Below are 14,582 nucleotides of genomic sequence, written 5' to 3' on the forward strand. Positions count from 1 at the left end.
TCCTCTGAAACTACTGGGCCAAATTAAACCAAACTTGGCCACAATTGTCATGGGGGTATCTAGTTTAAAAAATGTGTGGCGTGACCCGTCCAACCAACCAAGATGGCCACCATGGCTAAAAATAGAATATAGGGGTAAAATGCAGTTTTTGGCTTATAACTCAAAAACCAAAGCACTTAGAGCAAATCTGACATGGGGTAAAATTGTTTATCAGGTCAAGATCTTTCTGCCCTCAAATTTTCAGATGAATCCGACAACCCGTTGTTTGGTTACTGCCCCTGAATTGGTATCTTGAATATTATTATAGATAGAGATAAACTGTAAACAGCAATAATGTTCAGCAAAGTTTGATTTACAAATAAGTCAACATGACCAAAATAGTCAATTGACTCCTTAAGGAGTTATTGCCGTTTATAGTTAATTTTTAGCATTTTTCATAAATTTTTAGAAAATATTTTCCACTGTAATTACTGGGCCAAGTTCATTATAGATAAAGATAATTGTAGCAACAAGAATGTTCAGTAAAGTAAGATCTACAAACACATCACCATCACCAAAACACAATTATATCATGAATTTATCTGTGTCCATTGTTTAATATGCACATAGACCAAGGTGAGCGACACAGGCTCTTGAGAGCCTCTAGTTTTCTGATTCCACTGAATTCATTATGGTGTTTTACATAGTGAATATAGATCCTTGGAGCCTCTTTTTTCTGATTCCACTGAATTCATATAGATCCTTGTAGCCTCTTTTTTATGATTCCACTGAATTCATTATGTTGTTTAACGTAGTGAATATAGATCCTTGGAGCCTCTTTTTTCACTGAATTCATTATGATGTTTTACATAGTGAATATAGATCCTTGGAGCCTCTTTTTTCACTGAATTCATTATGATGTTTTACGTAGTGAATATATAGATCCTTGGAGCCTCTTTTTTCATTGAATTCATTATGATGTTTTACATAGTGATTATAGATCCTTGGAGCCTCTTTTTTTATTCCACTGAATTCATTATTGTGTTTTACATAGTGAATATGGATCCTTAGAGCCTCTTTTTTCTGATTCCACTGAATTCTTTATGGTGTTTTACATAGTGAATATAGATCCTTGGAGCCTCTTTTTTCACTGAATTCATCATGGTGTTTTACATAGTGAATATGGATCCTTGGAGCCTCTTTTTTCACTGAATTCATTATGGTGTTTTACATAGTGAATATAGATCCTTGGAGCCTCTTTTTTCACTGATTTCATTATGATGTTTTACATAGTGAATATAGATCCTTGCAGCCTCTTTTTTCACTGAATTCATTATGATGTTTTACATAGTGAATATAGATCCTTGGAGCCTCTTTTTTCACTGAATTCATTATGATGTTTTACATAGTGAATATAGATCCTTGGAGCCTCTTTTTTCACTGAATTCATTATGATGTTTTACATAGTGAATATAGATCCTTGGAGCCTCTTTTTTCACTGAATTCATTATGATGTTTTACATAGTGAATATAGATCCTTGGAGCCTCTTTTTTCACTGAAAACATTATTGTGTTTTACTTAAGCCTCGGTCACACCTTACCAGATAGCTCTTACGGACGCCTAACAGTAAACTTTTTTCAATCCGTTCATGTCCGTTAGACATCCGTTCTTATCCTTTAGACGTCCGTCCATATCCGTTGCATGTCCGTTAAGCGTACGTTTTATCCATCGACGTCCGTTCTGTCCGTCGGAAACTTGTGAGCATGTTCAAAACTTTGAACGGACGTCCAACGGATAAAATGTCCGTTGAATGTCTGTTAGGTGTCAGTTTTGTACGGTACTCGTCCGTTTTGTTTCTGCTTTGTATCCTTTACATGTCCGTTATACATCCGTTGAAGGTCTGGAGGAAAAATTCACCAACTGACTTCTACCGGACGTTTAAACGGATAAAACGAATGTTGAACGAATGAGAAACGGACTTCTATCAGACGTATAACGGATAAAACAGATGATGAACGGATTTGAAACGGATAAATGCTAATTGAAAATTTTGCGTCAGAAATGCCAATTATTGGTATGTCAAATTTTTTAAGGTTCATGGATTCTTATTATTCATAATTAATCTTATAGAGTAAGGGCACGTCTTCACAATCAAGCAGCTCTTATTCAGGCCAGACACTGCCCTTTGATGGCATTTTGAAGAACAAACCAAAACCAATTACACAGATTTACATGTACTATTATTGAAACCTTTAATTTTTCCATATATCTTGTTCATCTGTTTTATATGGTACGCTTCCGTTAGGTGTCCGTTTTATGCGGTACTCGTCCGTTGGATGTACGTTTGACATCCGTTTTGTCCGGTACATTTCCTTTTCTTGTACGTTGCATATCCGGTGAGTGTATGTTATGCATTCGTTACACGTCTGTTTTATTCGGTCAGTACATCAACGGACTCCCAACGGATAACAATTTTGTCAACGGACAACTTTTATTTTCATCCGTTAGGCGTCCGTTCATGCTAGCCAGTAAGGTGTGACAGAGGCTATAGCGAATATAGATCCTTGGAGCCTCTTTTTTCACTAATTTATTATGGTGTTTTACAGCACATGGCACCTTCATTGGCAGAATACGGTTAGAATCAAAGAAGCCACAACAAGTTCCTATAGACAGTGAAATTCATTTTGGTGCATCCACTAGACTCTATATTATACGAGAAAGACCACAGCCAATATCTGGACAAATGAATGATGATAAAGATAAAAGAGGCGAGGATTTAGAAGGCAGTTTGTTAGGATTACCAGAAACTGAAACAGAACTAGATGTAAGATAATATCAAATAACAACTAATATCAGTATTGTATTTGTACTCTTTAGTGCTTATTTTAACAAATTATAAGAGATTTAATTGAGTTAAGTTAATACTTCATATCTTCTTAATGTTTGTGCCCAGTGCTGAATATCACTGATCAATTATCTTTTGAGTTTTGTGTCATTAAGAAATGTTAATTTTTATAAAAAAAATCTTTGTTTGCACTCTCACAACATTTGTGTAGTATTGCCATGAAACACAATAGAAAAACACTTTTATATGTATGATTTTGTAAGGGAGCTACCATTTGATTTTTATGGGGGGGGGGAGGGGGCTTGGATGAAATTTGAAAAAAATAGGCAGGACAGGAGTTTTGAGTAAAAAAAAAGGCAGGATGAGACACTTGCAAAAAAAAAGTCAGGACGACAATTTAGTTAAAAAAAGTCAGGATAAACTAAAAAAAAGGCAGGACCGAACAGGGTGAAAAATAAAAAGGCAGGACAGAGATTACAGCTAAAAAAAATGCAGGACAAAATTTTTCATCCTAGCCCCCCCCATAAAAATCAAATGATAGCTCCCTAATGAAAAACAGCACACAACAGAACTACACTTTTATAAGTATGATTATCTGATCAATGTAAAACAGCACACACCAGAAATACACTTTTATATGTATAATTATCTGATCAATGTAAAACAGCACGCAGCAGAAATACACTTTTACATGTATGATTATCTGATCAATGTAAAACAGCACACAACAGAAATACACTTTTATATGTACGATTATCTGATCAATGTAAAACAGCACACAGCAGAAATACACTTTTATATGTATGATTATCTGATCAATGTAAAACAGCACACACCAGAAATACACTTTTATATGTATGATAATCTGATCAATGTAAAACAGCACGCAGCAGAAATACACTTTTATATGTATAATTATCTGATGTAAAACAGCACACAACAGAAATACACTTTTACATGTATGATTATCTGATAAATGTAAAACAACACACAACAGAAATACACTTTTATATGTATGATTATCTGATAAATGTAAAACAGCACACAACAGAAATACACTTTTATATGTATGATTATCTGATCAATGTTAAACAGCACACAACAGAAATACACTTTTATATATATGATTATCTGATAAATGTAAAACAGCACACAGCAGAAATACACTTTTATGTGTATAATTATCTGATCAATATAAAACAGCACACAGCAGAAATACACTTTTATATATATGATTATCTGATCAATGTAAAACAGCACACAACAGAAATACACTTTTACATGTATGATTATCTGATAAATGTAAAACAACACACAGCAGAAATACACTTTTATGTGTATAATTATCTGATCAATATAAAACAGCACACAGCAGAAATACACTTTTATATATATGATTATCTGATCAATGTAAAACAGCACACAACAGAAATACACTTTTACATGTATGATTATCTGATCAATGTAAAACAGCACACAACAGAAATACACTTTTATATGTATGATTATCTGATCAATGTTAAACAGCACACAACAGAAATACACTTTTATATATATGATTATCTGATAAATGTAAAACAGCACAGAACAGAAATACACTTTTACATGTATGATTATCTGATCAATGTTAAACAGCACACAACAGAAATACACTTTTATATATATGATAATCTGATCAATGTTAAACAGCACACAACAGAAATACACTTTTATATGTATGATTATCTGATAAATGTAAAACAGCACACAACAGAAATACACTTTTACATGTATGATTATCTGATCAATGTAAAACAGCACGCAGCAGAAATACACTTTTACATGTATGATTATCTGATCAATGTAAAACAGCACGCAGCAGAAATACACTTTTACATGTATGATAATCTGATCAATGTAAAACAGCACACAACAGAAATACACTTTTACATGTATGATAATCTGATCAATGTAAAACAGCACGCAGCAGAAATACACTTTTACATGTATGATAATCTGATCAATGTAAAACAACACACAGCAGAAATACACTTTTATATGTATGATTATCTGATCAATGTAAAACAGCACGCAGCAGAAATACACTTTTACATGTATGATAATCTGATCAATGTAAAACAACACACAGCAGAAATACACTGTTATATGTATGATTATCTGATCAATGTAAAACAACACACAACAGAAATACACTTTTATATGTATATGATTATCTGATCAATATAAAACAACACACAGCAGAAATACACTGTTATATGTATGATTATCTGATCAATGTAAAACAGCACACAACAGAAATACACTTTTACATGTATGATTATCTGATCAATGTAAAACAGCACACAGCAGAAATACACTTTTACATGTATGATTATCTGATAAATGTAAAACATCACAGAACAGAAATACACTTTTACATGTACGATTATCTGATCAATGTAAAACAACACACAGCAGAAATACACTTTTATATGTATGATTATCTGATCAATGTAAAACAACACACAACAGAAATACACTTTTATATGTATGATTATCTGATCAATGTAAAACAACACACAACAGAAATACACTTTTACATGTATGATTATTTGATCAATATAAACAGAAATACACTTTTATATGTATGATTATCTGATAAATGTAAAACATCACAGAACAGAAATACACTTTTACATGTATGATTATTTGATCAATATAAACAGAAATACACTTTTATATGTATGATTATCTGATAAATGTAAAACAACACACAGCAGAAATACACTTTTATATGTATGATTATCTGATCAATGTAAAACAGCACACAACAGAAATACACTTTTACATGTACGATTATCTGATCAATGTAAAACAACACACAGCAGAAATACACTTTTATATGTCTGATTATCTGATCAATGTAAAACAACACACAACAGAAATACACTTTTATATGTCTGATTATCTGATCAATGTAAAACAACACACAACAGAAATACACTTTTATATGTCTGATTATCTGATCAATGTAAAACAACACACAACAGAAATACACTTTTACATGTACGATTATCTGATCAATGTAAAACAACACACAACAGAAATACACTTTTATATGTCTGATTATCTGATCAATGTAAAACAACACACAGCAGAAATACACTTTTATATGTACGATTATCTGATCAATGTAAAACAACACACAGCAGAAATACACTTTTACATGTACGATTATCTGATCAATGTAAAACAACACACAGCAGAAATACACTTTTACATGTATGATTATCTGAACAATGTAAAACCGCACACAACAGAAATACACTTTTACATGTATGATTATCTGAACAATGTAAAACCGCACACAACAGAAATACACTTTTATATGTATAATTATCTGATGTAAAACAGCACACAACAGAAATACCCTTTTACATGTATGATTATCTGATCAATGTAAAACCGCACACAACAGAAATACCCTTTTACATGTATGATTATCTGATGTAAAACAGCACACAGCAGAAATACACTTTTATATGTATAATTATCTGATCAAAGTAAAACAGCACACAACAGAAATACACTTTTATATGTATAATTATCTGATGTAAAACAGCACAGAACATTTTAAAAATATATGTATTTTTGATATTGTAGAATTTAACAGAATTTAACACAGCCCACAACAGAAGAATAGCATCAATGAAAGAGGATGGCCCAGCCCCTAATCCATTAAAGAGGAAACATAAAAATGCCCATGTGTTCTTTTATGATGAGGAAGATATAATAAATCCAGGTTTGTAGAGTACAGGGAGTTATATGTTGATTTGAAATAATAAAACTAGTGTAGTTGATTTTAATCTATTAATTGAAAATAATAAATCAAGGTTTGATGTGTTTGAGCTTTTGATTTTTTTTATTTGATGATGGACTTTCTGTTATGAATTTTCCTTAGAGTTATTTTTGTCATTTTATTTTTTGCTGATTAATATATTGATTTGAATGTTATACCTAGGTTTGTTTGATTCATTATAATACCAATGTTCATGTGTTTCATCAGTAGAGGTGAATCAGGAATTTAAATGTTCAACAAATCTCAAGTTTTCTATAGGCTTTGTACACCTTGTATACAGATACAAAACAATGAAATCAAATATCCATGTTTTTTTTTATCTAATAATTGGAAAAAATTAACCATGTTTTGTTGAAAAATCATGTGATGTAAAATTGTAAAGCCAAGTTTATTGATCAATATATTTTTTTGAAATAATAAGCTAAGGATATTTTCTATTTTAATGTAACATATATCCTGTATATACAGTGTTTGCTGAAATGAGGTGAAAACAAGTGTAAACTGCAATACCTGGAAACAAACTTGATAAATATTCTCTATTGTACACCAAGTAGTAGGTCCAAGAGTAACTTGACAGATATTAAGAAATATTTTTGCTCCTAATGACTGTAACAGCTTGTTTTTTTCTGTTTTAGAGGATATTGATCCATCAGTTGGCAGGTTCAGAAATCTTGTATCTACAACAGTTATACCCACAAAGGTAAAGCTAAGCAATGTCAATGTTAGGGAGGGGAAACTCAGGTAATGCTAAGTAATATCAATGTTAGGGGGGGGGGGAACTCGGGTAATGCTAAGTAATGTCAATGTTAGGGAGGGGGAACTCAGGTAATGCTAAGCAATGTCAATGTTAGGGAGGAGAAACACAGGTAATGCTAAGTAATGTCAATGTTAGGGAGGGGGAACTCAGGTAATGCTTAGTAATGTTAGTGTTAGGGAGGGGAGACTCAGGTAATGCTAAGTAATGTCAATGTTAGGGAGGAGAAACTCATGTAATGCTAAGTAATGTCAAAGTTAGGGAGGGGGAACTCAGGTAATACTAATCAATGTCAATGTTAGGGAGGGGGAACTCAGGTAATGCTAAGTAATGTCAATATTAGGGAGGGGAAACTCAGTTAATGCTAAGTAATGTCAATGTTAGGGAGGGGGAACTCAGGTAATGCTAAGCAATGTCAATGTTAGGGAGGGGAGACTCAGGTAATGCTAAGTAATGTCAATGTTAGGGAGGGGAGACTCAGGTAATGCTAAGCAATGTCAATGATAGGGAGGGGAGACTCAGGTAATGCTAAGTAATGTCAATGTTAGGGAGGGGGAACTCGGGTAATGCTAAGTAAGGTCAATGTTAGGGAGGGGGAACTCAGGTAATGCTAAGTAATGTCAATGTTAGGGAGGGGAGACTCAGGTAATGCTAAGTAATGTCAATGTTAGGGAGGGGAGACTCGGGTAATGCTAAGTAATGTCAATGTTAGGGAGGGGGAACTCAGGTAATGCTTAGTAATGTTAATGTTAGGGAGGAGAAACTCACGTAATGCTAAGTAATGTCAATATTAGGGAGGGGGAACTCAGGTAATGCTTAGTAATGTTAATATTAGGGAGGAGAAACTCACGTAATGCTAAGAAATGGCAATGTTAGGGAGGGGGAACTCAGGTAATGCTAAGTAATGTCAATGTTAGGGAGGGGAGACTCAGGTAATGCTAAGTAATGTCAATGTAAGGGAGGGGAAACTCAGGTAATGCTAAGTAATGTCAATGTTAGGGAGGGGGAACTCAGTTAATGCTAAGAAATGTCAATGTTATAGAGGGGAGACTCAGGTAATGCAGCAATGTCAATGTTAGGGAGGGGAAACTCAGTTAATGCTAAGCAATGTCAATTTTAGGGAGCGGGAACTCAGATAATGCTAAGTAATGTCAATGTTAGGGAGGGGGAACTCAGGTAATACTAAGCAATGTCAATGTTAGGGAGGGGGAACTCCGGTAATGCTAAGTAATGTCAATGTTAGGGAGGGGGAACTCAGGTGATATTAATCAATGTCAATGTTAGGGAGGGAAAACTCAGGTAATGCTAAGTAATGTCAATGTTAGGGAGGGGAACTCAGGTAATGCTAAGCAATGTCAATGTAAGGGAGGGGAAACTCAGGTAATGCTAAGCAATGTCAATGTTAGGGAGGGGAGACTCAGGTAATGCTAAGTAATGTCAATGTTAGGGAGGGGAAACTCAGGTAATGCTAAGTAATGTCAATGTTAGGGAGGGGGAATTCAGGTAATGCTAAGTAATGTCAGTGTTAGGGAGGGGGAACTCAGGTAATGCTAAGCAAAGACAATGTTAGGGAGGGGGAACTCAGGTAATGCTTAGTAATGTTAATGTTAGGGAGGAGAAACTCACGTAATGCTAAGTAATGTCAATATTAGGGAGCGGGAACTCAGGTAATTCTAAGCAATGTCAATGTTAGGGAGGGGGAACTCAGGTAATGCTAAGCAATGACAATGTTAGGGAGGGGGAACTCAGGTAATGCTAAGTAATGTCAATGTTAGGGAGGGGGAACTCAGGTAATGCTTAGTAATGTTAATGTTAGGGAGGAGAAACTCACGTAATGCTAAGTAATGTCAATATTAGGGAGGGGAGACTCAGGTATTCCTAAGTAATGTCAATGTCAGGGAGGGGGAACTCAGGTAATGCTAAGCAATGTCAATGTTAGGGAGGGGAGACTCAGGTAATGCTAAGTAATGTCAATGTTAGGGTAGGGAGACTCGGGTAATGCTAAGCAATGTCAATGTTAGGGAGGGGAGATTCAGGTAATGCTAAGTAATGTAAATGTTAGGGAGGGGGAACTCAGGTAATGCTAAGCAATGTCAATGTTAGGGAGGGGAAACTCAGTTAATGCTAAGCAATGTCAATGTTAGGGAGGGGAAACTCAGGTAATGCTAAGCAATGTCAATGTTAGGGAGGGGGAACTCAGGTAATGCTTAGTAATGTTAATGTTAGGGAGGGGGAACTCAGGTAATGCTAAGTAATGTCAATGTTAGGGAGGGGAAACTCAGGTAATGCTAAGTAATGTCAATATTAGGGAGGGGGAACTCAGGTAATTCTAAGCAATGTCAATGTTAGGGAGGGGGAACTCAGGTAAGGCTAAGCAATGACAATGTTAGGGAGGGGGAACTCAGGTAATGCTAAGTAATGTCAATGTTAGGGAGGGGGAACTCAGTTAATGCTAAGAAATGTCAATGTTATAGAGGGGAGACTCAGGTAATGCAGCAATGTCAATGTTAGGGAGGGGGAACTCAGGTAATGCTAAGCAATGTCAATGTTAGGGAGGGGAAACTCAGTTAATGCTAAGCAATGTCAATGTTAGGGAGGGGAAACTCAGGTAATGCTAAGCAATGTCAATGTTAGGGAGGGGGAACTCAGGTAATGCTTAGTAATGTCAATGTTAGGGAGGGGGAACTCAGGTAATGCTAAGTAATGTCAATGTTAGGGAGGGGAGACTCAGGTAATGCTGAGTAATGTCAATGTTAGGGAGGGGAAACTCAGGTAATGCTAAGTAATGTCAATATTAGGGAGGGGGAACTCAGGTAATTCTAAGCAATGTCAATGTTAGGGAGGGGGAACTCAGGTAAGGCTAAGCAATGACAATGTTAGGGAGGGGGAACTCAGGTAATGCTTAGTAATGTTAATGTTAGGGAGGAGAAACTCATGTAATGCTAAGTAATGTCAATATTAGGGAGGGGGAACTCAGGTAATTCTAAGCAATGTCAATGTTAGGGAGGGGGTACTCAGGTAATGCTAAGTAATGTCAATGTTGGGGAGGGGGAACTCAGGTAATGCTAAGTAATGTCAATGTTGGGGAGGGGGAACTCAGGTAATGCTAAGTAATGTCAATGTTAGGAAGGGGAGACTCAGGTAATGCTAAGTAATGTCAATGTTAGGGAGGGGAAACTCAGGTAATGCTACGTAATGTCAATGTTAGGGAGGGGGAACTCAGTTAATGCTAAGAAATGTCAATGTTAGGGAGGGGAGACTCAGGTAATGCTCAGCAATGTCAATTTTAGGGAGCGGGAACTCAGGTAATGCTAAGTAATGTCAATGTTAGGGAGGGGGAACTCAGGTAATACTAAGCAATGTCAATGTTAGGGAGGGGGAACTCCGGTAATGCTAAGTAATGTCAATGTTAGGGAGGGGGAACTCAGGTAATATTAATCAATGTCAATGTTGGGGAGGGGAAACTCAGGTAATGCTAAGTAATGTCAATGTTAGGGAGGGGAACTCAGGTAATGTTAATCAATGTCAATGTAAGGGAGGGGAAACTCAGGTAATGCTAAGCAATGTCAATGTTAGGGAGGGGAGACTCAGGTAATGCTAAGTAATGTCAATGTTAGGGAGGGGAAACTCAGGTAATGCTAAGTAATGTCAATGTTAGGGAGGGGGAACTCAGGTAATGCTTAATAATGTCAATGTTAGGGAGGGGGAACTCAGGTAATGCTTAGTAATGTTAATGTTAGGGAGGAGAAACTCACGTAATGCTAAGTAATGTCAATATTAGGGAGATGGAACTCAGGTAATTGTAAGCAATGTCAGTGTTAGGGAGGGGGAACTCAGGTAATGCTAAGCAAAGACAATGTTAGGGAGGGGGAACTCAGGTAATGCTAAGTAATGTCAATGTTAGGGAGGGGGAACTCAGGTAATGCTTAGTAATGTTAATGTTAGGGAGGAGAAACTCACGTAATGCTAAGTAATGTCAATATTAGGGAGGGGAGACTCAGGTATTCCTAAGTAATGTCAATGTCAGGGAGGGGGAACTCAGGTAATGCTAAGCAATGTCAATGTTAGGGAGGGGAGACTCACGTAATGCTAAGCAATGTCAATGTTAGGGAGGGGGAACTCAGGTAATTCTAAGCAATGTCAATGTTAGGGAGGGGAGACTCAGGTAATGCTAAGTAATGTCAATGTCAGGGAGGGGGAACTCAGGTAATTCTAAGCAATGTCAATGTTAGGGAAGGGAGACTCAGGTAATTCTAAGTAATGTCAATGTTAGGGAAGGGGAACTCAGGTAATGCTAAGTAATGTCAATGTTAGGGAGGGGAGACTCAGGTAATTCTAAGCAATGTTAGGGAGGGGAGACTCAGGTAATGCTAAGAAATGTCAATGTTAGGGAGGGGAGACTCAGGTAATGCTAAGCAATGTCAATGTTAGGGAGGGGAGACTCATGTAATGCTAAGTAATGTCAATGTTAGGGAGGGGAGACTCAGGTAATGCTAAGCAATGTCAATGTTAGGGAGGGGAGACTCAGGTAATGCTAAGCAATGTCAATGTAAGGGAGGGGAAACTCAGTTAATGCTAAGCAATGTCAATTTTAGGGAGTGGGAACTCAGGTGATGCTAAGTAATGTCAATGTTAGGGAGGGGGAACTCAGGTAATACTAAGCAATGTCAATGTTAGGGAGGGGGAACTCCGGTAATGCTAAGTTATGTCAATGTTAGGGAGGGGGAACTCAGGTAATACTAATCAATGTCAATGTTAGGGAGGCGGAACTTAGGTCATTCTAAGCAATGTCAATGCTTGGGACGGGTAACTCAGGTAATACTAAGCAATGTCAATGTTAGGGAGGGGGAACTCAGGTAATGCTAAGTAATGTCAATGTTAAGGAGGGGGAACTCAGGTAATACTAATCAATGTCAATGTTAGGGAGGCGGAACTTAGGTAATTCTAAGCAATGTCAATGTTAGGGAGGGGGAACTCAGGTAATTCTAAGCAATGTCAATGTGAGGGAGGGGAGACTCAACATTAATGTAATATAATGTCAATGTTAGGGAGGGGAGACTTTAATGAAATACAATGTAAATGTTAGGGAGGGGAAACCCAAAGATAATGTAATACAATGTCAATGTTAGGGAGGGGAAACTCAAAGTTAATGTAATATAGTTAGAAATGTACCAAATCCAAAGAATACAGATTATTTTTAAAACCTAAACCATTTTGAACATTGTTAATCAGGATTAACAGTCAATATTAAGCTATATATAGTGCATTGGATTAAATATGTGAAGTTGATGAATAAGATATTACTTGATCAAGAAGTTTTATTGACTTTTTGTCTGCTCCTTGGAAGGATTTGACATGTATTATCTTTTATGTTTAAGCCTAAGCAACAGCTTAAAACACTATCTTTCTTATTAAGTCTTTTAATTTCTGCAAGTATCTAAAATGTTTTTGTTTTGTTACAGCGACAGAAATTAGATGGGAATTTACTATCATCTTCAGGTTCAATGACAGACAATATTACAAAAAGACTACAAAGTTTCTCGTACTCTAATCCTAATTTATATGGTGATTTGCCATCTAGTGACACTACAGCAAGTATAGCTAGTAAAATGGGAATACATTTACCCAATCTGGCTCCTGACATTGAGGAAGAACCGACAACTCTGCCTGTCATAGATGCTAATCAACAGGTGGTGTTCCAAGTAGAGGAGGGATCAAAGGAACCCAGAAAGAAGAAATATGCCAAGGAAGCATGGCCAGGCAAAAAACCAACTCACTCATTTCTTGTGTAGTATTGCATTGTATTTTATGTCCTCATTTAAAACAAATGTACATAAGTCTGATCATACATGGATTATTTTAATTAAAAATAATAAAGAAGTCACATTGATATTTCCTCTTCTTTTTTTTAAAGCAAACATTTTCTTACAACATATGTGTTCAAGTCCTTGATAGTGCAATATTTTTCTGAATACCTGGTTAATATTTTACAATATAAAAAATGTTTTTAGCCTGAAGATTTTTTGTGAGGATTACAGTCAATGAAAAAAAAAGTATTTTTTATTTAGAAAAAACTTCTATTGAATGTTGATAGGTTCTTTAAACTGTAAATGGATTTTAACTATCTATAAATAAGACATATTAGCCTTTACAGTTATTGCTTGGGGGGAAAAAGGGATAATCAAATTTTTGAATTATTTGTAATCAGTGACAGACAAACTATGGATTTTCATGCTTTTTAAGGACTAATTGGTTTATCAATGTAATTGAGAATGAACAAACAGTTGTGACAAGTTTTTAAAGAATGGAAAAAGCAATGTTTAAAGTCAATGAAAAATTTATAAATTCATATCACTGATATAAGCCTTTTAAAATTCATCTTACAATTTGTCATTCATTTGCAGACATTTAAAAAAAATCTTGAAATTCTTACACACTTGGTTACATGCTAATTGTGTTCCTGTTTGACTGTTTGATCTTTCAGAGCAATCTATAATGAGACAATCTCAACTGATGCCTCCTGTACACCAAGGGTTTGACTTTTAAGGTCCAAAAATTAATTTGGAGTTTATTACATTGGTCTCCCATTGTGTTTTTTGGTCCAAATTTTAAGAAAGCTTAATTTTTATCTTGTTGCAGTAAAACAAAAGAAAATCAAGTAAATTTTATCCATATTACGGAATAACAAAATATTTTATACCAATACATCAAGAAAAATGCAAAAATGTGTTAGAAAAATCTCTGTGTTGTGAGACAAAACTTGGTTTATATTTTTTATGTACATCTGTATGTCTGAAAATTGGTTTCTGTTCTTTAACTTTAGTTTGCCCCAACCAAATTAATGAAACTTCATCCAATAATTATTACCACAAAACACAGATCGAGTTTGAAATTAGGTGGCATCACTTATACCTTTCTAAAGTTATGACCCTTTACAAATGGAAAAATTAATGATTTTTTTATTTCCATCTTCTAACTTATGTTTGCCTCAACCAAATGTTTAGAATCTCATACAGAATGATAATGTTATAAAACACAGATCTCATATCTTCCAAGGTATATCAACAGCTTTGATAGTTCAAACAAAAAGGCACAGTGAAGTGATGATTAAATTATTAAGATCCTACAAGGTCAATATTATGCAATTTATTGGTGTAATGTTTTA

General features: G+C 35.3%; 1 protein-coding gene across 1 annotated transcript in view; it reads left to right on the forward strand.

The window, feature by feature from the left end:
* LOC143060667 (nuclear inhibitor of protein phosphatase 1-like) overlaps positions 1 to 13,309 on the forward strand; it is a 36,783-nt gene extending 23,474 nt beyond the window's left edge. The window contains exons 4-7 of the mRNA XM_076233623.1: positions 2,587 to 2,804; positions 6,468 to 6,606; positions 7,299 to 7,363; positions 12,880 to 13,309. Coding sequence (XP_076089738.1) covers positions 2,587 to 2,804; positions 6,468 to 6,606; positions 7,299 to 7,363; positions 12,880 to 13,209 — 752 coding nt within the window. The 3' untranslated portion in view covers positions 13,210 to 13,309. The remainder of the gene's footprint in view (positions 1 to 2,586; positions 2,805 to 6,467; positions 6,607 to 7,298; positions 7,364 to 12,879) is intronic.
* The last annotated feature ends 1,273 nt before the right edge of the window (positions 13,310 to 14,582 follow it).

This window comes from Mytilus galloprovincialis, chromosome 1 (genome assembly GCF_965363235.1).
Source record: "Mytilus galloprovincialis chromosome 1, xbMytGall1.hap1.1, whole genome shotgun sequence".
Taxonomy (NCBI): domain Eukaryota; kingdom Metazoa; phylum Mollusca; class Bivalvia; order Mytilida; family Mytilidae; genus Mytilus; species Mytilus galloprovincialis.